Source organism: Hippocampus bargibanti, linkage group LG08 (genome assembly GCF_051943395.1).
Source record: "Hippocampus bargibanti isolate YZ-2025 linkage group LG08, ASM5194339v1, whole genome shotgun sequence".
Taxonomy (NCBI): domain Eukaryota; kingdom Metazoa; phylum Chordata; class Actinopteri; order Syngnathiformes; family Syngnathidae; genus Hippocampus; species Hippocampus bargibanti.
This window is the reverse complement of record NC_142741.1, coordinates 389,993-415,439: the sequence shown is the minus strand read 5'-3', so window position 1 is coordinate 415,439 and position 25,447 is coordinate 389,993. Positions and strand designations below refer to the sequence as shown.

Sequence of the window (25,447 nt, the reverse complement as noted above, 5' to 3'; positions counted from 1 at the left end):
CTCATTACCGCAATTATTGTCTGGCTTGCGTGGGTGAATTTGGCCCAAAATAAATAAAAAAATGGAATATATGAGGATGCATGCTCAAAACAGAGCATGATTGGCTGATGTTACGTATGTCCTTGATTACTTTTCTTCTAATAAGTGGCATCCTTTGTACTCCCTGGGACAGCTCGACAGTCTGACACACGATGGGAATAAATATTGCATGTGGTAGACATTAAGTTGTCATCTTGGGAGTTGGGGGATGAGATGGGGAAATCTGTGTGGTGTTTCTCGGCGCGACGCACTTTGCCTGCTCTTGTCACAATTGTCACTGGATGACGATTGCCCCCCCCCCCCCTCTCTTTCTCCCGCTGTACCCTTTATTTTCTCTCACCCACTCAACTGCTATGAAACAAAGGTCCCCAACCCCCGGGCCGCGGACCGCTACCGGTCCGTGGCTCATTTGCTAGCGGGCCGCGCAGAAAGAATAAATCCTTTACATAATTTCCATTTTATTTATTATCTGAGTCCGAACGATGTTTTATTTTGAACAATGAAAAATTACCAGATGACATCCGTCTTTGCTTCACTTGTTTTTGTGGTGTATCTTATTTTGAAGGCACGTTTAAAAATTACCAGGGTGACGTTCAGGGGCAGAGACAATGTTACATATGTTGTTGTTGGCGAGATGTTACCAGTACTCTGCTAATAAAAATACACGTTTCTTATTATATTTAAAAGAAAGGGGGAAAAAAACAGTTTCCATGCCTGTCGTATCATTTTATTTTATTTGTTGGGGACCACTGCTCTGAAAGACAGCATGGATGACAAGAAGGATTTTGGTTGAGGTAGAGCAGGCCTCTGCAATGTCCTTAGAAAGACGCTCAGCTCCAAAAGCTTCCATTGTCGTAGGTTTTAGGCTCAGGTGGCAGGCCCCGTTTGCGCATTTAGTCCAGCAGAATTTTGTTCCGTAAAACCAAAAGAACTTGTTTCCACTGTGATATTTTTACATTCACGAACCCGCAAAAAAAAAAAAAAAAAAAAAAATCACTTTGAAGCTGGTTCCTTTTATTTTGATTCTGAATCTCATTTTCAGCGATGCATCTGGGCCGCTGAATGCAGAGAAGGGATGATAGAAGCCCATGGTAGTGCAATTTGTTTCCCCAAATATTTTCTGGAATGTAAGGCGCACGAACGAATGACATATTTCAAAACATTTTCCATTCATCTCCAATGAATGACATATTTTCATACATAAGGCGCACCGGACGATGAGGCGCCTGGTCAGCTTTTGAACAAAACCTTTTCTTTTAGGTGCCCCTTATAGTGCAAAAAATACGGTACATCACGAAAAAATCTTATAATTAATTCTCAGGTTAGTTTTAATCATAAAGAAGTTAATTTCTTTGGATATTATGAGGGATATGGACCTTCAATGAATGACATATTTTCAAACCTTTCCCATACATATAAGGCGCAACGGATGATGAGGCGCCTTGGTCAGCTTTTAGGTGCGCCTTACCGGATGTGCATGCAGAAAATACGGTACATCCCAAAAAAATGCATTCTTACATTAGTTTTAATCATCAAGAAATTCATTTATTTGGATATTCTGAAGGATGTTGGATAAAAAAAATGGACACCCCAGATCTCATAATGCTGAGCAGGATGTTTTGGCTCCTTGATTATTCCGTCGCATTGAGAAAAGAGAGGAGAAAAAAAGGCTTGAGCAGGCTTATTAAAGCGAGCCCTTGCGAGCATGTCGTCAGGCTGGGCTCATTGTCTTCTCCAGCCTCCTATTGTTTTCTCCTCCCGAAGCATTTAAGCAGATCAAAGCTTTGACAAAGCCACCGGGAAGCCCGAGGCATGTGGAAACACTGGAATTATGCCACCCCCTGCGGGTTCAAGACAAATCGGGGGGCCCCCCGGGGAGGGCGTCTCCCTACGGGACGTCTCTATTCACACTAAGCGGGTCTGACGCATTGATTTTTATTGCCCGATTCGACACGATAGCAATTTGCTTTGATATCGTGATCGTCTCGTACTAAATTCATTTGTGCTCTTTGGATTTTGTGCAGGCTTTTTAAAATGAAACTTGGTTGGAAAGAGCGCAAACGGCTTGTCGGCCGAGCAATGCTGGTGAATGATTAGCAGAAATAATGTGCGTGTCAGCCTTAATCGCATTCAAACGTGGTTAACATTTCTTTATTTTCTTCATATGCAAGAATGATTTGCGGCAAAGGCCATTGGAATTCCATGATAAAAAGAAGACAAATTTCAGGCTTCATTTGTTCGTATTGGGTGGGGGTCGCGGAGGTGGACGGAATGTGCTGAATCCTTCTATTAACCTCCAGAGGATAGAATGACGGGCCTGTCACCACATTTTGATTTGATTTCTTTCTTTGTTGTGTTGACTCGACACCTGTGAGAAACGTTTCTCTTAAAACCAAACACCACTGTGGCTGCATCAAGAATTCGGCATGACAACAAAAATCATGGGCAATTTGGAGACACCGCGCTATTATACGTGCGTACGTGTGTTGTAATCACACCGGCGTCATTTCAAGCGCATCATCCTGAGCTGCGTTTCTCATACTTTTGGCTCTCGTGTCGCCAAAACATTAACAACCACTTCAAACGACAGCTGCGGTAAACACATTGTTGACTATATATTGTTCACTTTGTGATACCTCGGTTTACAAACTTATTTGGTTCCCAGAAAGTGTGTGTAAGGCGAAAAGTGTGTCTTCCAAACATTAATTCCCCATAGACAATCATTAAAAATCAGAATAATCCGTTTCCAGGTCCCCATAAAACATCATTTTCTACAAAATAAGCTTTAAAACTACACAAAATATACCTTATTTTATGTCGAATAAATGTGATATTGTATTGTAATGAAAGAAATAAACTGTCCTGTATAATGAAGTTGTTTTATTGACCTTTCTGATGGTCGATGCAGTTGCCGCTTGATGATATCCGAGTGAAATTGTCGTGCTTTTTTGGTGGCATTATCCTCATTAAGACGGTCCCCTGCGAGCTGCTTTTCGTTAAAAATACACATCGCTTTTAAAAACCTCCTTCATTCAGCTGGTCTACGTCCACTAGTGAAATTAAAAGGGAAACATTTTGATTTTTCATGACATGCATTGCTCACCTAAAATTGTTGACATTAGAGAGCAAAGAGTCCAGAGCTGAATAAAAAAAAGATCCCTGCCAAAATATAATTGTTGATATCGTCACATCTCATTAGTTTTGATCAAATTTCACATATCACTTGTGCCTCACAAGCTGCGGATCAAGCAATTACTGCAACATGTATATTTTACTCAACTGGTCCCCAAATGTATGCACGTATGCAAGTACGTTGACGCAAATAATTGGAAAGGACATCGATACAAATGGCCGAGCGGTCCGAGTCAGACCTCAGCGGAGTCGACAGAAGCAGACTTGAGGAGCGGCGTTGGCGCTGCGCGGCGCCGTCTAATTGACAGTGCTTTGTCTGCGCACTTGAGGGAAGGGGGTGTTTCATGTTCCCGCCAGGTGTTTGCCTTCGCTGATGTCACTCAGTGCGGAAGAACCCCTCGCGCTCATTTGCGGCTGACGTTATCCATCCGTGCTTCTCGTTATTAAAATGGTACCTCGAGAGCGCGATCCTTTCAGGACTGACTCGGCTCGACTCTGTCACGTCGTCACCAATTACAGTTTCAGGTACAACGGTCTATTCAAAGGTCCGCGGCCCTTGACGAGTGCGCGGAGAGTCTTTTGTGAAACGTGATTCAAGGAAGTGAAAAGCTACCTTTGCTCTTATTTCCCGTGAGATCTTTGTATTTTTCCACTTTGTGGCCCGGCGGCCATCTTGTCTGCTTTTAAATAGCAAGGCGGTTTTGGCACCTGGATAGTAGCCAAACATTGTCAATAGAAAGCGGGTCGTCGGCTTGAATAGATGAGCTGTCCCAAAACGCACGGCGAAAAGCAAACTTCCGTCATGTCATTGAGATTGTTTTGTTGGAGCCGCCGTTGGTATGTTCTTGGTCCGCCGAGGTGCCCGCCCTCCCTCCCTCCCTTCTTTGATTCGTCGGCCCTTTAAACAGGAAACTTGGATTACACTTAATAACAGGGACGCTTTGCCAATCAATCCCACCCCGGACTTGTGTCAGGCTGCCGTGTGAAAATGGATTTTGTGAGCTGCTGTTCTTTCGCCAACGTCCAATCCCGGCCTAGAGCGCTAGTAAGGCTAATCTCATAATTGGCCTCACCCTCACCGCGACCCTTTTATTGTTGGGACTGAGAATTACCACAAACGCCATCTTTGCTGGGCCATGTCAGGTGCACGGCTGCAGCCAAAGACAAAAGAGGAGAAGCACAAAGGGCCTTCAGGACAGGTGACGACTGAATGGATGTGACTAAGTGCGGCGTTCTGGTGAGGTGAACCATATGCTCATATGTCACCCCCAACTCAACGTAAGCGGGCACCATTGGGACACTTGACTGATGCCAAATCCACAAAATGAGAAATGATCCGAAATATTGGTCATACTGAAGACACGCTGAAGAACAAAGCCACTTTGCTCCAGTGTAACGTGGTGTCGAGTCAGGAGCGCGTACCACTGACAATGTTTGATGGCAATAACATGACATTTAACACTCGCGCTCGTCGTTCACATGTGAACTCTTGACACCAAACGGTCACACGACACCAGCAGGAGAAAATGGCCTCAATTGGGACATTTTCACGTTGTCAAATGACACATGTTGCCTTCGCCTGAGGGGACAGTCAAAACGTACGCCATCATAGCAAGCTTTACGCCAAGGCAAATTCTTGAGAGAAAACTGCTTTCAGTGTTGCCTGATTACAACAAACAAACAAAAAACAAAACATAGGATGACAAATATTGTAAATAAATAAATAAATACACAAATTAATAAGTCAAAAGATCAAGCAATAAACAAATGATTAATAAATAAATGAACAATCAATAAAAACATAAAAAAAAATGGTAAGTAAGCGATTGGCACATAAATAGTAAATTAATACATGAATAAGTTGAAAAATTTAACAAATGACTAATACATAAATGCTAACTAAATAAATCAATATGGTAAATAAGCTATTGATTCATAAATGAATAAATAATGGTAAAAAAGCGATTGATACATACATTTTCAATAAATAAATACAGATACGAATACATGAAAAAAATGAATGAATAAAAAAACAAATGATTAATAAATGATCAATGAATAAATAAAAACAAATACATAAATGATGCAACTTCCCCCATTTTGGGACGATTAAAGCCTATCTGATTCTGGTTCTGATAAATGAATACATATGGTAAATAAATGAATATGGTAAATATGTGATAAATATTTTTTTTTTTTTTTACTTCAAGATGGTGCCCCGAGATTGGCTGCCTTTCTAGCAGCTCCTGTATTTTGTTTTTCTACTTCTTTCTTTCCTTTCCTCTTCCATTCATAACTTGACTGCTGTGAAATGTCAATTTCTCCACTGCGGCCACGAATAACGGTACATCCAATCCAAATAAATAAATAAATTTTAATACAGATATTTTCAGGCGATTGAGAATCCGCTTGTGGTCATCTCGCATCGATGACCACAAAGGCAAAGGCAGCACGTCCTTGATGTCATTGCACTTCTTCAATTGGAGGGAAAGTTGAAAGCTCTCCAATATCATCAATAGCAGCCAAAGCAAACTGCCTGAGGCACTTCTTTCCCTGTTTGTTTTTGTGTGTAGTTTACCAGGCTAGTGGGGAAAGAAAACGGGAGTGGCTGTCCGTCCATTGGACAGCGAGACCAATCAAAGATGCGCACAAGCCAACCAGGTTCATTGGTATTCCGTGTCAGCACATTTGACTATCAAGCGCGTCCTCCGTGCACTCCTTTTAATTGCGTGCGCTGATAGAATAATAAATGGCAGAGTAATTACCGTTGTAAAGCAAAGGATCCCTCTTCTTACTGAACAACTCAGTCAAGGGCTTTTCCTCTAAATTAACTTTTTAACTGTCATCTGTCATCTGTAGGTATAATTATAACATTTTTTCTCCTTTATTGTTCTCGTGTGAAGACCTCTATAGAGAGAAAAATTATGACAGCTTAGTCTTTTTTTTCTCTCTCTTCCCTCTCGGTATGGGCTTGAATGCTGAAAAACGCTAAATGAGTCGACTGGCTACTAATTAATCCAAGAAACCACCGAAGAGTTGAATGTCTTATGTGAAACAAAGTGACTCATCATATTCATATTCAGTTAAAGGACAACCGACACCATTTTTTGTTTCCTAACCGACATCAGAAAAACGTTTTATAGCTTCTAAAATACCCAAAACACGCAGAATGATATTTTTAGTTAAATGCAAAACACCACTTCAAGTGTCCCAAAACTGCCACAAAATGAGCTCGGAACTGGGGAGAAAGTCCCGCCCCCTTGTTGGTGACGTCACGCTAGGATACTCCTTCACAAACTGCCTTGCTCCAGAATCAAAACAATGGCTTGAGAGAGTTCAGTAATTTCTTGTTACTCATCCACTGATGAATAGGATTCAAATAGTTCTGAAGAGGAAAGCATCAGTGTTTGACTCCAATGTAGCGCCCAGAAAATGCACAAGATGGCGCACAAGCTCCGTTGGAAAGGGGCTGATTTGTCCGCTGGGAAATGTATGTCGACTTACACCTTGTTTATGCGTGTTACCGCAATTGACTGCGACACACAACGATTCACCATGGCGTTATTCATGTCGTTTCCCTTCTAATAACACTGTGTGTTTAGACGAAAAAAGTACCCAAAATGCATTGTGTGTCGCGTTCCCTCCGTGACGTCACTTAGGGCATGGTCATCAACTGGAAAACAAGACTTCCTGAATATTCAGCGCGAGTCTTAGAAGGTCAAATCGAGCGATATGCGCTGGAATCTTTGTCTTTGGAATCTGTGTCGGTTGTCCTTTAATGGCTTTCCATGAGAATGAATGGAAGCCTTGCCGCCGTCGCGTGTTGCCATCAGAGGCCAGAAAGAAATACAGCGACAGCCGATTGTGGCTAAAGTGTGTCTTCTCCGGCGGCGAGGGCTAACGCCGCCGCCTCGCGCCCGGAGTACTCGTTCGGCGCCGGACACGGCGAGGTCCGTTGCACGGGCCGCGTGCCCAAGTGCGCCCTGGCCTCCCCGCCACAGATTGTAAGGGAGCTCACAAAGCCGTGCGGCGCGTTCCGCCCTGCTGGCAGCCTCGCTGATATCACGCGCGCGCTCTCAACTTTGTCGCGGTGGCGCTTTGAGGCGCTCGTTACGGGCCCGGCCGGGATCACTTCAATTACCGGTGAGCCGCTGAACACTGAAAGTGGGGGCCGCATTGATTGAGGAGGGCGACAATTGATTTTGCCCATTACGTCCGGCAGAATGTTTCCATCCCGCGCAGATCTGCCTGCCCTCCTCCTGCCGCCCGAGATAAGGAGCCCGACGCATTGTGCCGGCCTAATCTGTGTGACGGAGGATGTCGCTGGCAAAATTGATGTCGCTTTTCATTCCTCTGGCTGGGGGCTCCTCCTCCCTCTGTGTCTCAGTGTACGCAGCCTGGACAGACAGACAGACAGACGGAAGGACGGATGAGAGCTTTGTATTGTGGGATCGCAGCGCCACGCATCAATACAGGTGTTGCTTTGGGGGAAATGAAAAAAATATTTTTTTTTCATTATTTAAAATGCATATACTGTATATATATATACAGTAAAGTCTCGTTATATCGATATTCTCGGGAGTCGGAAAAAATATCGATATAACCGGGACTATCAATATATCCGATCCTGCGGCATGTCAATTTTCTCCTTGCGTTCATAGAAATAGTATCGTAATAAGCAGTACTATCCATATAACCGATATCGATGTAACAAGACTTTACTGTATATATAACGAGTTTTATTCATTTAAATATTAATACTATAAATAATAGAAAATATCTAGCTAAAATATAATAATAGAAGAAAAAAATATAAAGAATACTATTTGGTGCAATGCGGAAAGGAAAAAAAAGAATGAATATCTACGTATGTATTTATATATATGTATATATAATTTTTTATATTGTATATATATATATATATATATATAATTTTTTTCCATCATTATATTATTCTCAGTATTATATCAATATTTTTATGGAAGAGATTAACATGATGATTTAAAAAAATATTTTTTTTATTAAAACAAATTATATATATACAGTTTTTATTAAAATATATATCCATTTTATTTTAAGCAAATTATTTTTTATTCATGAAAAACATTTTAATACATTTTTTTTGAATATTCATAGTGTTAATCTCCTCCCAAAAGTGTTGTAAGAATGAGCGCAATTAAATTTTTTAAAGATCATGTCGGTGTGACGCATGTACGTGACAAAATGCGTCCCAGCGAGTGATGTCAATGAGTTGTAGTTTGGAAATCAGTTCAATGTTGGCATCTCCTCCGCGCTCTGATGAGTGATTTCATTTTGCGCCGGAGCCTTTGTCCCGTTCCAAAAAAACCTCCATCAGCCTGTTAGCTCTTCCCGCATCGTGACCGATGGCGCCCTTATTTATTGTTAAGAATCACTTGAAAGCGACGTCGCGGATTAGCACCAGCCAAAGTTGCTTCTTGGGGCATTTAGTCAGGTAGGCGCGAGTGAAGCCGATATATCTGGCGCTGTAAAAACTCCATTCGCTCACATGAGGTCTTTCGCATGCCTTATTAGGCAGGATGGAGGTGGCCATTATCTAGCAGCGTTGCTTTTAATGAGAACAATTTGCATCTCTTGTAATATACCATATATCTAAAAATGCCCCCCTTTTATCCCTTTCCCCCTGCCTACGCCGACTAACCTTGATGCTGATTAATAGTAGTTAAAGTGGCGAGCGCTCAGTCAGTGAGATTGGTGACGGATTAGCACCATTCGAGACGCATCGTTGTTGCGGCATGAAATATGTTGACCCCGGCCTGATTAGACGCTTCATTAAAAGCGTTCAACAGTTCCTGAGCACGGACGCAAACAAACGGGGGGCAGCGCAGCGCAGGAGGGCTTGACGGAGGGCTTGACCGACCGCTCCCGGTGACACCCGGCAGCCACGTACGTCCCTCGTTAGGCTCCTTTGTCTTCGGTGGGCAGCTTGATTTCCACGCATTTAAATTGAACATCAGTCGTCCAGTAGGTTTTGAAGAGGACTCGGGTGGAAACCGTTTTTGAAAAGGACCTGCGGTGTCTTTTTATGTGGGAATTACAGTAAAGTCTCGTTATATCGATATTCAAGGGAGTCCGAAAAAATATCGATATAACCGGGACTATCGATATATCCAATATCGATATAACGAGACTTTACTGTATATTGCGGTGGGGCAGCGGCCACTTGGCTGCGCTTTACGGTTCTCACTCTTGCTGAGTTATTTTTCCCCCTCGTTTGGTATTTTGGCCTCCAAATGGCCTACACATATCTCTATATATCTATAGCTATCAATCTAAATCGGTCTGTCTATCTGCCTCTCGGTCCGTCTGTCTCGGTTTGTCTGCGTCTGTCTGTCTGTCTGTTTTTCTTGGTCTCTCAGTCTTTTGGATCTCTCTGTCTGGTCTCAGTGTCTCGGTCTCTCTGTGTCTCTCTGTCTCTCTCTCTCCATCTCTCTTCCCATCTGCTTCTTTTTTTTATTGACATTTTTTTACCGACACTGTAAAAATATTGTAATGATGAAAACTTAATGCAAACAAATAATTGAGAAAAAGTTCATTTGCCTCTGATTTAAAAAAAAAAACGGAGTCTAGCAATTTATTGAGCTGTGTTAAAGTTTAGTGAGGAGGTTCTGCTACCACACAGTGAGGCATCCGGTAACTTCCGTTGCCGTCAATTTGACGCGGTAACTTCCATTGCTCCCCCAATGCAAACGTGGCATTGAACATTCCCCATCGTCGCGCTCCGTAAATGTAAAGCCAAACTGCGTTCAGGTCCAAAGCTGCGTCGCTGCTCTACTTGTTGACGACATACTGTAAAACTTGATCCTTTCATGTGACTCGGTGAGACCTTCTTGAATTTGATGTGAATGACCAAACACTATCGAGAGCTGCAGGTCGAAACTGTCTGCGCCTCTCACTGCACCGCCGACTCTTGTCGCCCTTCTGACCAGTGAGCCCGGCCGGCATCGAGCCACGACAGAGACAAGATTACTGGGGCGGAAATCAATCGCGGCGAGGAATGGGAAGCGGGAGGCGCTGATAGCAAAGCTTATCGGCGTCCGCGCTGCCAGCGGCAATGCTCGACCGAGTCAAAATGCTATCCGGGCATCGGGACCGCAGCCCCGAAAACAAACGTGAGTGTTTTTATAGATTCCAACAGCGAGAACAGCGCTCACGACATTTATCGCCTCATCGAACGCTATCTCCTCCAGGCCATGTCATCCATCTTTTCGAAATCCACGCAATTTGTCTTTTGCCCTCACTTTGCTCGGCCACAGGAAGGTACCGAGGCCACACGGGAACGACTCGCACGGACTTGGGAGAAGGGCTTCATTCCTGGATATTAAAGAGAGGAAAGGAATTCTGCCGTGATCAGTCAAGGTACGGTACGACAGTCGGTCGGGCCTTTACTCGGGGGAGGAAATTAGCGCACGTACTGCGGCGCCGGCTCCTAAACACGAGCGTCGTCCTCCAGCCGCGCATCTCTTTATCACTTCCGGCCGCAAGAAGCTCAGCGCAGGCCTTCTCATCGTTTCATCAACGGCGTGCCGTTGAGCTCGCAATCCCAAAGTCCCGGCCGGCAAGCGGCAAGTTAAATCCGCCGTAAATAGGCGCGCTTTCGCGCATAAGTGGCAAATGATGTGGCTTGTTTCATGCAATTTTGCCAATTGTTTGGGAAAATCGTCAAAGCATATCATTGGTGTTGTTTCGCTTGCTTTATAGTGTCACTTTACCGCATAAGGCGCACCCAAAAGCCTTCATTTTCTTCAAAAGATGACTCTGCGCCTTATACACAGATGGATAAATGCGTGAATAATTCATACATTTATTCATTCAGACATAAATAAATAGATGAATAAACATGTAAATAAATAAATGAATAAATACATAAATGACGGAATAAATGCATTGATAAAGGCATAGATAAATAAATGGAAAAATAGATATATGAATGAATAAATTAATTAATGTATAAACAAATGAAGAAATAAACAAATAAATGAGTACATAGATAAATAAATTGAGAAATAGATAAATGAATGAATCAATTCATAAACTACTTCACAAATAAATGAATGAATGAATAGATATTTAATGCAATGACATGATATTGTCTGCACGCTCCCTAAGCCGCAAACAAAGAGGAAAAGGCGTCTTGCCCAGTGGGAGTTGCGCCATTGTTGTCCAAGGTGGCGATCTGAGTGTCGGGTCCTCACGGCGCTCCCTCTCTTTCGCTGATCCCTCTCTGGGCCTCATAAGAACATTTCTTATTGTGGCATTAAAGGCTATTTAATGCCAGTTGTGGGAATAGGCGTCCTGAATGTGTGGGGGGGTGTGGGGGGGGTATCACATTATTAGTCATCATATCTGCCTAAGCCAAGCTTGCTGCTCCAGATGGCTGCTTTCAAGTGCAAATGAACCGGTTCGACGTGTCTGCTTTAATACATACTTAGGAATGGCAAATAGACATTGATTTTTTTTTTTTTTTTTTTTTTTTTTTTTTTCTTAGTCACCCCCCCCCCCCCCCCCCCAACCACTGTTTCTGGCCCGTATTGAGCCTTGGATTAAATGGTCCCCTGAGCCTTTAAAGGGACATTGATTCTTCTAATTAATTGCACGCTGTTCAGAATCCGAATGCATCCTATTAGCACTTCAAGTCAATTATTTAGAGTTTGTCGGGAAAAGGGGGGACAAATACTTACAGTACACAAAGGAAATGTTGGAGCCTGTTTCCTTTGCAAGTTTGATGGCAGCCGCAATCAAAGGCGTTTTAACATTTCGTGCTTGGCGCGCGCCAGACTTGAATGGGCAAAAGAGAGGATTAGTCTCTCACTGGGAATTTAGGCGTCCCTCCAACAAAACATGGTGGCCGCGTATCCTTCCATGCGTGTGTTTGACGAGACTCCAGAAAAATACATAAAAATGGAGTTACTATTGGAAAGAAAATGGACCAGACGCTAGCTTTCCACTATTACTTTCAATTATTGCAATACAGACGCTCCTCACCTTACCGACGCAGCCAATCGTAAGCGAGCTCGACGGATCGGGACTTGAACGTGTTGGCAACGTTTCAGCGTAGCCGCGCGCTGATTGGTCAGCCTCGGTGTCCGTCGCGTAAACATCCAGCCCTTGAAACCGATCAAATGCGTGTGCGTGAATAGCTGGACATATCGCGTTCTACTCGTCTTTTTTTCCCTCTTTGAACTTTGTACAGTTTTGCTTGTCATCTTATTTCACGCGGTAGGCGCAGATAAGCGTTTAAGATGGAGACGTTTTCAAATTGACTTTGCCAAATGCAGCCTGGAATTTCGCGACTTGGCGTCAGCGCAAGTCTGACAATGACGCCGGCGCGCTTTCTGTTTGACGTCCTGCAGGATGAACTCCCTCTCTTCACTCAAGTCTTTGACAGCTTTGCTATTTAAGACGAGGATCGGCCCCCGAGCATATTACTCTCCCGATACTTCATTAATCTCCATCACGCCTGCCACAGCTGACAGCGGGGACAATGCCACCTGCTCCTTTCCCCACTTGCGCGGATAATACGTGTTTTACAGTAGGCCAGATGTCTACACTCAAGAAAACATTTGACAAAAGCAACCTGGATGTGTTTTGGGATGTCTGTATGGAGTGGCGAAGCGGCATGGCCGCCGTGATAGCGCCTCTGCCCAACGCTGATTAGAGAATTTAAAAGACACCGCTGACGTTGACTGCGGCGCCGAGGGGACCATTGTCATTAATTGTTAACGGATGCTGTGGAGGTTTTGGAGGTTGTTTTTTTTTTTATTTTTATTTTTTATTTGACGGGCGGCCGCAAAAGCAGGATGCCAAGAAAGTGGTCATTTTCAACTGTCACTTGTGAAGTGATGGAGGTGACCTTTTGGAATTCTTCGCTGAGCTATGATTGATGAATGATGGAAAGAGTCTTCCTGACGAAGAGAGCATCAGCCTTGTCCCCACACCTCAAACTAATGCATTAAAAAAAAGTACAGCCTTAAAATAAATACATACATAAATACAGTAAAGTGTCGTTATATCGATATTCTCAGGAGTTGGAAAAAATATCAATATAAGCGGACTATCGATATATCCGATCCTGCGCCATGTCAATTTTCTCCTTGCGTTCATAGAAATAGTATCGTAATAAACAGTACTATCCATATAACGAGACTTTACTGTATATAAATAAGTGCATAGGTAAAAAGATTAATAAATAGATAGAAAGGAATTCATAAATTAATTAATTTGTAAATGAATAAATGGGTTGTACACTTACACATAAATTAGACGGCTGAAACGCTACAAAATGGAACCCTTGCAATTTGGACAATGTGTAAAAACATCCTACCACTTTAGGCCCATTTAAGTTGTAATAAACTAACTCGCCACTAGATGGCATATATCACATAAAAGCATTTGCGCACACTCAGTTTATGGCTGGTATTTCATTTGTGGAATTTACTTCCCTAAAAGTATATTTGCAGTTCGGATGTCAAAAGTTGGGAGAAAAAAAAGCTGAAACAAAAATCAATATACCTTCCAACTTAAAGTCTTCTCAAATGCGCAATAAGATAATAATCCTCCCCGTCTTCTATATTTTTATATAATATTCAGAGCAGCCTGAAAAGTACCACCAGAGAATGATTTGTGTTGAAGTAATATATATTTTTTTCTTCTCCCTCGTCGTCCCCCAATACTTTGTGTGAGTGTTTTTGAGGCGTTTATGTTGATGGAATGGAACGGCCGCCGCCAACGTAAGATTGCATTCTCAGCGGGAGTCAGCACAAAGAGCACTAGATCAGCCGCGCTTTGCCACATCTCCCGCAACCATTAAAGCTCGGGGGGGGGGGACGACGACAAAAATGCCCTTTTGAGGGCAGCAGAAAATAAAGATGGAATCAAATGCTCTTTTTTCCCGAAATAGTATTGCATATATCCAGATTTCTGGCGAGGGTTGCACTACATCTTGGAGGATTGTGTTTGTCATGGAAATAAGCAAGATTATAGTCATCGGGGTTCAAGATCAGTGCTAAAATATAGGTTGTTGTTTATTGTGGCTGAAAGTCGGCTTACGTGTCGTGTCGTCAATAGCGTTCGACTTGTCTCTGTTTGGCGGCTTCCGCTACTCGTCTCCGTTTTATTTCTTTTTTTCTTTTTTTTTCAAGAAGTTCACGTCGCAGACCTCACAAAGTCTTTGTAGGGAAACTGCCGCCAATAACATACGCGGGCTTCCATGTGTCAATGTGACGTTTTTACATGAGTCCTTTCTGATTGAAACCATGCACCCCGTCCGGGAGACCTCAATGGAGACTTGAGACAAGACTGATGTCGATGATGATGATGATGATGATGATTGATGATTGATGATGGCATTCGTACCACATTAAATGGCACTGTTGTCTTTGGGATGCGGCACTTGTTCATGTGTGGGGTTTTATTGGTTTATTTTTTGTATAATGACATTGCGTATTTTCTGGTCTATAAGGCAATCGCTCAGCATTAGTTTGAACATCTTCATGAGCCCCTGATCAAAAAATCCAACATTTCGGAGGACCAACACAGGGGTCTAATTTCCATTCACATTGAACATTGAATATGCATTGCCGCCGCCGAAAATGAGCAAAAGGTTCCGCCGGAGCCAAGCAGAAATATGACAAGTTCTCCCTCAGTAGATATGATCCGTCAACGCCATCAATCAAACGGTGCCACTCTGGCCCGACGCGCCATCAAAGCAAAACCACCGCAAAGTGGAACGCTCCCTTTTAAAAACACCCTTTCATCAAAGGGAGAGAAAAGCCAACACAGAGCGCTTTGCTAAATAATCCACCCAAAGATCTTTAAACAAAGAGTCATTATGATGAATAAATAAATATTCATGCTGGTGTAATTCAATCGCTGGGAACTTTTTTTTCATGTTATTTATTGTGGATGGCAGACTTCATTGTGATTGATGTTTAAGGAATAGTTTTAGAGGAGCGGACGTCGACGGAACTTCGTTGGAGACACAAAATCCGCTTCATCCCAGCCGTCTTCGGGCACTAGCCGGGGGGCACCCTGAACGGCCTTATGTATGGAAAACCTTAACATGTGTCATTCATTGAAGGTTCCCCTTATAATGTGGTGCACCTTATGTATGCAAAAGGTTTTTAAATACGGCATTTGTTGAAGGTGCGCCTTATATTCCAGAAAATACGCTATTTATAGCAAATGTCTCGTGGGTTAGTGCAAAAATGTGCAAGTGCAAAAATGAAAGCCTAATTTGTCCTTTTTGTGTACAAAAGTTCAAAAAGGTTTTTTTCTGTATGTATTATTGTCTGACATATTTGTTTTTATTCCACGTAGCGTATTTTCCGGGGTATAAGGCCCAACAGCCTTGATTTTCTTCTATCTATTTCAGTTTATAATGTGGGTATGCCTTATATATTGAAAAAAATATATAGAAATGTATATATTATATTTGGAAAACGTTTTTTTTCATTCATTGGTATAAGGTGCGCCTTATGTTTGTAAATACACCATTCATTGGAGATGCGCCTTACACGTGGGAAAATATGGTACAATACTACAGTTGATGGTTTTCTTGTAGGCTTTGATATGTCGTTTCTGTTTCCGTGGCTGTATGTTTTGTTGTCTGTCCCCTCGGATATTCTCGCTGTGCCAATTTTGTCTGTTTCCCTCAAATTCCAATTTCCAGTGGCCCTCGTGGTGCCTCCAGCAGGATACTTTCTCTGTGGGGCCACTCACAACCCGTGAGTGGCTACGGTGACAGCAATTGTTAATATGATGATGTGAATGTCAGCCACTGTATCTCTCCCCCTGTGTGTCTCAACGACAACAAAATCTCTGTCTTCCGTTTTTTATTGTATTTTTTTTTGAAGTGAAATTTGTCAGACTGATGTGTGGCACTGTGATTTTGCCAGCTTTTAGGATATCAGATCGCGGTCTCTTTAACATTGAAGTACTTGCAAATTGTTTTCCTTTCCGAAATCTCCTGGAGTAAGACAGATATAGCTGAAAGGTTTTTTTTTTCTAAAGCTGTTGCCAACGGTCTGTGTTTACCTGACACTTGGATTGACAGTGAAGTGATTGGAAATATCCACCATTCACTGCTGTGAGCTCCTGAGTGCACGGAAAAGTGCTTTTGTACTCTGGCTGTAATGGGCCAACTTTGAATTGAAGGTTGAGAGAAATAGCCTCACCGCTGGCATTGCACTCGGAGGAACTGAGACACCACCACAAAACAAAACAAAACAAAAATCGGAAACGGAGTCCTGATAGCATCACAGACAGACAGGCACAAAAAAAAAAGATGCAGTTGCTCATGCTATTGGATTCTCGCCATTTTCTGTGCACGAGTGCTTTGAAGGTGAAGCCCATCAAGTTTATCATTTCACGATCACGTTTCTCTATGCATGCATACATCCCACGTTTAAATTGTAAATGTCGTATTCACATCGAAATGGTCACATAGTTGAAGAAATCCGATCATACACGTTCATCATTTACTCAAACGTGAACAAATAGTCCTGTATTTCCTAACCCAATTGATGGGTAGGATAGATGTGGATTTTGTACATTTTATTTGGCTCAATTATTTTGACTGTTTTGATTCCGAACCAGTTTTCAAATTATTTTAAATGTTCTGAATGTTTCAAAACACAATTCAGCAGTTCAGATTATGAATGGATTAAAATAAATTTTCAGCCTTTTTGCTGGTGACACAGTAATAAGCAGGGAACAATTGCTCAGAGAAGCTACATTAAACCGTGCCTATCCACTTTTGTTAATTTTGTTTGGTAGTTTGTAATGAGATTATAACTATATTGTAAATAATGTACCTCTGATCAATAAAGGTTTGGAAAAAAATACAGTACGTAGTTATGTTCTTATTTGAGTTGGCGTGTAAACAACGTACTTGTCCTGCTGATTGGAAACACTTACAAGCATTGGACGCTTTTTTTTCATCATCCACGTGAGTTGAATTATCAGCTTTGAATTTATTTTCATTTTCAAAATCGCGTCCACTCACAAGTCAAACAGTAACGATCATAATCTTAGTGTCAATGACAAAATGCAGAAGAGGAACACATCTGTCACAGAATGATTGATTTGATCGCGACGAACTCATAAACCGTGTCCGCCAATCAAGTGCTTTGTAGGGCTAGCAGGGCGGGACTTCCGCTCTCGGACGCCAACGCTCCAGTCGACAGCGCAGGCCCCACCCTTTGTGTTGCTTACCGCCAGTCAATCAAAATAGAAACTCATCTTGACACTTATCACTCATTTCTAAGCGGTTGCTGACAAGAACTATCTGTCGGTCATGTCGGGTTGGTGGTAGCTGTCACAACTCTCCATTTAACGGCAAGTCGCGCCATGACCGGTATGTCATTTCTCATCCTATTCCTCAGCCACATAATGCTAACGAGCTAACAGGCAGAAAGGCATCCTCGGGCTAAATTAGCTTGCTAGCAGGCTAGCTCGGATACGGCTAATCAGCGAGCGAGATAGCCGCTACGGCTCCGCTTTCAGCTACACGAGCGAGCGCATTTTTGACACAAACTCCTTCCGCGCAGGTTTAACGACTTTTTGTAAGCGAATGAAAGCTCGGCGTGGTTCGCCGCTACGCCCTTCATTTGCTTTGTTTAGCTCGGGCTAGCTCCGTCCAAACTCATATGTTGTCCTTCGCAGCGCCAGAGCAGCCCACGAAAGCCCAAGAAATGGCTGCTTTGGACGTCAACAGCAACCAGAGCAACTTTTTGCAACATGAAGACGGCACGGGCAATCAGGTGAACATTCCTTTGTGCTATTCTTTTTATTCTTTTTTTGGGGGGGTGGGCTTTCGCTTGCAATCTCGGTTGCAAAGTTGGAGGGTGTTTTGAACCCCTCAGACCTCGCAACAAAAATCCCGCCTTCTTTGTCGGCCACGGGCGAAGAGACCGCCTGAAAATCTCCATCAGATGTAAACTTGACGTGAATGGTGTCTGAGGGGCTCAACAGAAGCAACCTCGCTCCCCTCCCAAAAAAACTTGTGTGACGCGTCACTTTTGTCCATTTTTGGCCCACATTAACGGCCATTCAATGTCTCCCCCTCCCTTAAACTTGTACATGATGGGTAGGACGTTGAGTCGTCATCCCTCGACCTGCTTGCGACCACCTGCTCTAAGGTTGGCTCAGCGGCATCAGAGGTGGACAGAGGTGCTGGCCCTGCTGTGGTAAGTCGGCACCTCTGGTAGATCTCTTAGAATGATCACACCGTCCGTCCGTCCGTCACATCCACAATTGACTTCATCTCCAATCGAATGCTTGGCAAACGCAGACATGACAACTTGACATGAGGTGGAGGGGGCAGAAAAGAAGAAAAAAAAGAAAAGTATCGCATGTCCCAAAAAAAGTTGATTTCCTGTCCCTTGCATGTCCATTTTGATTTCAATGTGTATTTTTGCCCAAGTTTCAAAATAAATACCTGGATGAATGTCATTCCACTCATCGCTTTCAAGGTAGGAGCTTGCAAAAGAAACAAGCAAGAGCAAATGGCAGACAGCGATAATCTGCTGTCTTGAAGAATCTTACATCGCAGGCCGTAATTGGCCCGCAATGCGCCGATTTAGGTGGCTCTGATATATTGCGGGGATTTGCGTGTCTGTAACACCCTCCATTTTCTGTCTTAGGCAACAGAGCAGACATCGCCACAGCTTCCGGTGTCTGACAAATGGGAGGTGTTAGCCCCCGCCGTGACCGCCAAAGATGACCGTGACATGATCCAGATCCAAGGCCAAGGAATATTAGCATCAAACGGACAATACGTTCTTCCCCTCCAGAGTTTGCAGAGTCAGCCGATTTTTGTGTCGTCGGGAAGCGACGCCGCCTCTTCCAATTCAGTGCCTAACATTCAGTACCAAGTCATTCCTCAGATTCAGACTGCAGACGGTCAACTAAGCTTCGGCATGGAAGGAGCGACTCTGAGTCAGGATGCGGCGGGACAGATTCAGATCTTGCCCGACGGCGCTCAGGGTCTTTGCGTCACATCCGCCGCCAGCATCCTTACCAACCAGCAGAGCCTCATCTCACAGACTGCGACTATGCAGCCCATCCAGGGGCTTTCTCTTGGCAACTCTGCGTTCAACCACCAGGCTCAAGTTGTCTCTAATGTCCCCGTGGGTTTGCCGGGGAACATCACCTTTGTTCCCATTAACAGCATAGACTTGGACGCGCTCGGCCTATCCGGAGCGCAGACTATAGCGACGGGCGTCACCGCTGACGGCCAATTAATCATGGCGGATCAAGCGGGCAGTGGCGCCGGGAGTCGGGAGAATACCGAGGAGGACCTCTCTCAAACGCTACCGGCGAACGATGCCAACGCTGAGCTTTTTGTGCCCGCGTCTTCCTCGCAGCTACACAATCCGACGAGCGACGCCCCGTTGCCGCCGCCGCAGTCCGACGCCGGACTCCGACAGAGCTTCGTTCAACAGACTCACGAGTCAAACATTCAGGCGACCTCTGCTCCACCCGTCGTCCAGCTGCAGCCCGCCAACGGGCAGGCGGTCCAGTCGGTGGCTACGGGCGGACAGAACCTTCAGCTGATTAACCCTGGGACCTTCATCATCCAAGCACAGACTGTGACCCCGACGGGCCAGATCCAGTGGCAGACCTTCCAGGTGCAAGGTGTCCAGAACCTGCAAAACCTTCAGCTTCCCACCACTGTCCCTCAGCAGATTACTCTGACTCCGGTCCAGACCCTCTCGTTGGCTTCCAATCCGGTCGGCGTCAACACCGGGCAGATGCCCAACCTACAAACGGTGACGGTCAACTCGGTGGCACAACAACAGCAAGGAAATGCTGACATGCCAAGAGGTACGCTTGCGTTAATTGCAGGCGGTGTGATTATGACAATGAAAAGATGTGCAATGCTTTTCTGTGGGTATTTTCCCGTGTAAAATCCTTGATTTTCTTACAAAGATGACCGAAAAGTCATATAGAGCCACAACAGGTCTCGCAACTACTGTCATTATATTTGTAAAACGTTTGTCATTCGCTGAAGCTGAAGTCAATCACTGAACGAGGAAGTTGAAAATACAGACGCTGCCCTACTTACGAACATTTGAGTTACAAACAACGCTACGTACGAACATTTTTGGAGGAACGTATGTAGTCTTCTCTCCAGTTGTACACGTACATATCTTGATAGAGCATGTATTTCACAAATTGTTTGTTTTTCAGTACAAACCAATACAGATTACTTATACAAGCCTTAAACATACTTGTATACATACTGAACGTATACCTGTATACATTCCATACAAAATATAGCACTGAAGCAACTTACAAACGACCGTTCGGAATGTATCTCGTTTGTAAGTTGGGGAGCGTCTGTACACCATTTATTGGGGGTGCGCCTTATACATGATTCTGAGTGAGTTTGGCTCATTTAATCATCAGAAAATAAGACTTAATTCCCTAAGTTATATTGGTCCTGAGTTATCTGAGCTTGAAATGGGGGCGGCTGTACAAAAGCTAAATGCTGCCCCTTTTGCGGGAGGGAAAACTTTGCCAGAGGTCTGACCGAAGCTTGAAACACACCCCCGCTAAAAAGAAAAAAAACAAAAGCTGAACAAATTTGGGAATTGCGCTCCACGTCATGCTTTTCAATTTCCAAATTAATTCAAGAATGGCAGGGAATGAGTTATTTTCTCCATTTGGAAAACAAGATTTGAAGTAGTTATTCCCACGATGTCATCCATTTTTACCTCCCAGCGATATGACACCAACTGAGGCTTTTCTGCACTCTACAGACATCCGGATCAAAGAGGAACCGGATTCGGGAGAGTGGCAGCTGAGCTCCGATTCCACCCTAAACACCAGCGATCTGTCCCACCTTCAGGTCAGGCTGGTGGAGGACGAGGATTATATCGGCGTCGGGGGCAAGAGGCTACGGAGGGTGGCCTGCACTTGTCCCAATTGTAAAGATTCTGGTGGGAGGTGAGTACACGAGCACAAAAAAAAAATATATATATATATATCTGCCGCCATTTTCTAAGCAGAATGCTAATTGTACCCCGGTGGCTTTCCTCAGGGGATCCGGCGTGGGCAAGAAGAAGCAGCACGTCTGCCATATCACGGGCTGCGGCAAAGTCTACGGGAAGACGTCGCACCTGCGAGCGCACCTGCGCTGGCATTCCGGGGAGCGACCTTTTGTCTGCACCTGGATGTACTGCGGGAAGAGGTTCACGCGCAGCGACGAGCTGCAGAGACATAGGAGAACACACACAGGTGCCCCACTAAATCGCCGGCGGGGTGCTTTTCGTACGTGAGATGGATTGAGGGGAAAAAGGACTGTACTACGGGATAATGTGCCTTTACGTTTTGTAGCCTCATCAATTTTGTTAGCGTCTTTTGAAGCTTTCTTCTGGGGCTGAGGTTCTGTGCATCTACTTTGGAAAATGCACGACCTTATAACGCTCGGGAAAGACGGAAGCACAAAGCAGGCTTCTGATTGGCTGCCGTGCCAAGTATGCAAATTGCCAAATGAACCAAAATTCAGACATTTCCAAACCGAATGAAGATTTCTAAATCACAATCATTTATTCTGATTTCAAAATGTTTGCTTTATTAAATAAAGCAAATGTTTGATTTGGGGAAAAAAATCTTCCGTTTTTATTCATTTATTGATTTTTTTTCTTGAAGAAGTTGTCGGCCACCGGGGCAGAGACGTTTTGTAAGTTGTCCGCCCGGCGGAAAAGTTGCACGCCCCGGGCGTCCGGGGAAACACTATTTCAGAGACTGATATAAGGTGCACCGGAGTATAAAGTGCGCCCCCAACGAATGCTGTCTTTGCAAACTTTTTTTGATGTATAAGGCGCACCACCAATGAATGGTCTATTTTCTATATATATAAGGCGCACCTGCGTATAAGGCGCAGGGTCATTTTTTGAAGAAAATCAAAGCTTTCTGGTGCTCCTTATACACTGGAAAATACGGTAATTTAAAAAAAGTACAATAAATTACATAGTTTTTTTTTTCTTTTCATCCGACATAGTTTCACGACAGTCACACTAAATTACCCGCAGCATTGATTGAACAATTAATGTAACGTGATCATTTGCCGCTGGCGTGTCATAACTAATTGACATCTCGAGTCGGGTGTGTCTTAACCTCCTTGGCAGAGGCTACGCCGTCCAACCCCTGAGACCGATTCCCAGAAAACCCAAGAGTTTGAAATTGTCCTTGGCTTTGAACGGAAGAGTCACAAAGTGCTTGTTTACTTTTTGCGATACTGCTCTAAATTCCCTGCAGCTGAAACAAAAAAATATATACCCACATCCCTTATGCTACCATATGAAAAAAAAAATAATAATAATAATTAATTTAAGTTTATTATCTTTTTTTTTTTTTTTGGGGTGGCAGAAAAAGCCTACTTGAACAACAGAATTATTATTTTTGTAATCAGATTTGTTATAGCCACTGTGTATCTCCTGCTATGTGAACCCATCCATCCATTTTCCAGAGCGCTTCATCCTCATAAGGGTCGCGGGGGGTTGCTGGAGCCTATCCCAGCCGTCTTCGGCCACTCGGTGGGGGACACCCTGAGCTGGTTGCCAGCCAATCGCAGGGCATTACACAGACAAACAACCAATCACTCTCACATTGAGGGACAAATTCTGAGTGTTCCGTCAGCCTGCCGCGCACGTATTTGGAATGTGGGAGGAAACCGGAGTACCCGGAGAAAACCCATGCAAATCCCACACAGGGAGGCCGGACCGGGTCTTGAATTCACGACTTTTGCACTGTGAAGTCGCCACTCGACTACGGGGCCGCCCTTATTTATTCATGTATTTATTATTATTATTATTGTTGTTGTTAGTAGTGGTGGTAATTTATTATTCGTACTAGTAGTAGTACTTTATTATTAGTTTTTTATTATTATTTATTATTACTGCAGGTAGTAGTTTAGTATTAGGAGTAGTAGTACTTTATTATTAATTTATTATTAGTAGTAGTACTTTATGACTAGTTTATTATCATTTTTCGTAGTAGTACTTTATTATTCGATTGTTATTATTATGATTACTTTATTTTTTTTTTTTTTGGGTGGCAGAAAAAGCGTACTAGAACAAAAGACTGTTTTATTTTTTTTGATCAGACTTTTTTTAGCTGCCGCGTATCTCCCGGTATGTGATTTTTGAATTGTTTCAATTGTTTGGCAGGCGAGAAGAAGTTCGTCTGCCCCGAATGTTCCAAGCGCTTCATGAGGAGCGACCACCTTGCCAAGCACATCAAAACCCACCAGAACAAAAAAGCCGTGAACTCGGGCGGCGGCAGCAACGCCATGGTGACGTCAGTGGAGTCGTCGGCGGGGTCGTCGGACAGCCTGATCACCACGCCGGGCGGCGCCACCCTCATTCTCACCAACATCCAGCAGGGTTCCAACAACGCTCAGGACATCTTGGCTAACGCCGAGATCCCCCTGCAGCTCGTCACCACTTTATCGGCCGGCCAAGTCATGGAGTGATTTGACGCACCGGCTCGCCTGGCGCCATTCTCCCGTAGCCCCACCTGCATTTTTAATTCCAGCTTTGAACAGTAAAATGATATCTATCTTTTACCATTCAAAGAGAAAGTCTTGTCCAGCTTTGCTAGGTCGTGGCAGGAAGAACAGAAAGAGACGTTGCAGTCATTACACAAGGAAATGCCTTATTTTCTACCATATAGTGTAGTTGTAGGGTGTCCTCAATCAATTTTCTCCATGGTTTTTTTTGGTCCACTTTTTCCTTCAAGTGAAAAATAAGCTCCCAAAGTCAACCCCTTTCCTGTCTTTCATGGAAAAATATTGATGTTTTTTGCTTTTTATTTTTCTCCTTTTCCCCAACAGTCAGCATGCTTCCTTCCGTTCAAGCAATTCACACTGCAATTTTTTGGGGTGGAAACAATCACCAGTTTGGAACTCATTCACTGCCAGACCATGTGCAAAAATGGGGCCACTCCAGCGCCAGGGCTTTTGTCATTTTCACACATACCGCAAGAATTTTAGGACAACATAAACATTTCAATGCAGCAGAAGAAATCTTGGACTCTCTTCTTTCGTTAAAAAAAAAGAGTTCATTCCTAAATGATATGGGTCTGGAGTTATATGAGCTTGAAATGAGGGCGCGTGTCCGAAATACAATGCAATACATATTGATATAGTATAGCGTTTTAACAACAGCTGAAGCTGGAACGAAGCGCTAACATGGACAAAAAGGGAAATGCTACCCCCTTGTGGAAAAGAAAAAAAATATTGCCAGAGGCCGTGGCCAGCGCTTTATCGACACCCAAGCATGAAAAAGCAAAACCCGAACACATTTGGGAATGGCGCTCTGCATCATATGTTCAATTCGTGAATGGCAGTGAATGAGTTCAATTGTTTTGAACAGATATTGATGTTGGCAACATAATTTCCAGTTTGCAGCTAGAGGCAACACTTTTTAAACACTTTTTTGGGAGAACATTTTTTTTTTTTTTTTGGTAAAGACTTTGAAGATGTTTTTTTTAACCATCTTTGGTGATGATTGCCAAATTTGCCTAAAAACTCAGGGTGAGTTTTGACCGCATGAAACAAGTGTAGAAATTACGCCCCCCCTCCCCGCCCTTTATTGTCTCGTTTTTTGGGATTCAGTTCTTAAAAGATGGACCAAAACCGCAGAGGAATGATGTCATCGCTATTTTACCTGCTGCCATTGAATAATTTGCCTTGTCAACCACCCCGTAATTCATATTGATTCATACGGCGCTTTAACAGTTGAAGGAAGCTATGGTATATGGCAACCCCACCCTCCTTGTTTCTTTTGCCAACTGATCCACGATGTGCAATTTACAATCCGCCTAATTTTGAGTTGAAATGTCATTCTAAATGTGGTACATTGAATTTTTGAACAACGCTGTCCTCTTTTAATCAATCATTATTTCTATCCATGTCAAACAAAATCTTGTATTTGTATAGATTTTTTTCAAAATAAGAAATGTGTTGCATTCCCATGTTAAATGTTATTTCTTCCCCCCCCCCAATAGCTAAAGGAATACATGAAATGAATTATTACTTTATATATATATATATATAGAAATATATACATTGTCAACTTTGACTGACACAGATCCTTGTGTACTAAGAATTGCAGTTTTTACCTGTTTGGAACTGTACAAAAAAACTGTCTATAACGTCATTATAAAAATGTCTGTTACACTTGAATTTATCACGTATTTTATTCTTGTGTCTTTATTTGGAAGCAAC

At 43.4% G+C, this 25,447-nt stretch overlaps 1 protein-coding gene and 1 long non-coding RNA gene across 7 annotated transcripts in view; both read left to right on the top strand.

The window, feature by feature from the left end:
- Nucleotides 1-17,042, top strand: part of LOC148894188 (uncharacterized) — a 40,314-nt gene extending 23,272 nt beyond the window's left edge. For 3 of the 5 annotated variants that reach the window (XR_016115887.1, XR_016115884.1, XR_016115885.1), the window contains 3 exons: nt 10,140-10,322; nt 10,467-10,569; nt 12,564-17,042. This is a non-coding gene — a long non-coding RNA (uncharacterized LOC148894188). Of the gene's footprint in view, nt 1-10,139; nt 10,323-10,400; nt 10,570-12,563 lie in introns of all 5 variants that reach the window. The other 2 variants (XR_016115888.1, XR_016115886.1) reach the window with 2 other exon arrangements.
- A 347-nt stretch (nt 17,043-17,389) lies between these two features.
- Nucleotides 17,390-25,399, top strand: sp3a (sp3a transcription factor). Of its 2 annotated transcripts, XM_089003130.1 has the most exons (7): nt 17,390-17,566; nt 17,875-17,972; nt 18,303-18,398; nt 18,855-20,037; nt 20,976-21,162; nt 21,257-21,453; nt 23,388-25,399. In XM_089003130.1, exons 1-7 carry the CDS (start codon nt 17,560-17,562, stop codon nt 23,690-23,692), a joined length of 2,073 nt encoding a protein of 690 aa, XP_088859256.1. In that variant the 5' UTR covers nt 17,390-17,559; the 3' UTR covers nt 23,693-25,399. The 2 variants fall into 2 exon arrangements, with proteins under 2 accessions (XP_088859256.1, XP_088859257.1); XM_089003131.1 differs by lacking the exon at nt 18,303-18,398.
- Nucleotides 25,400-25,447: the final 48 nt, after the last annotated feature.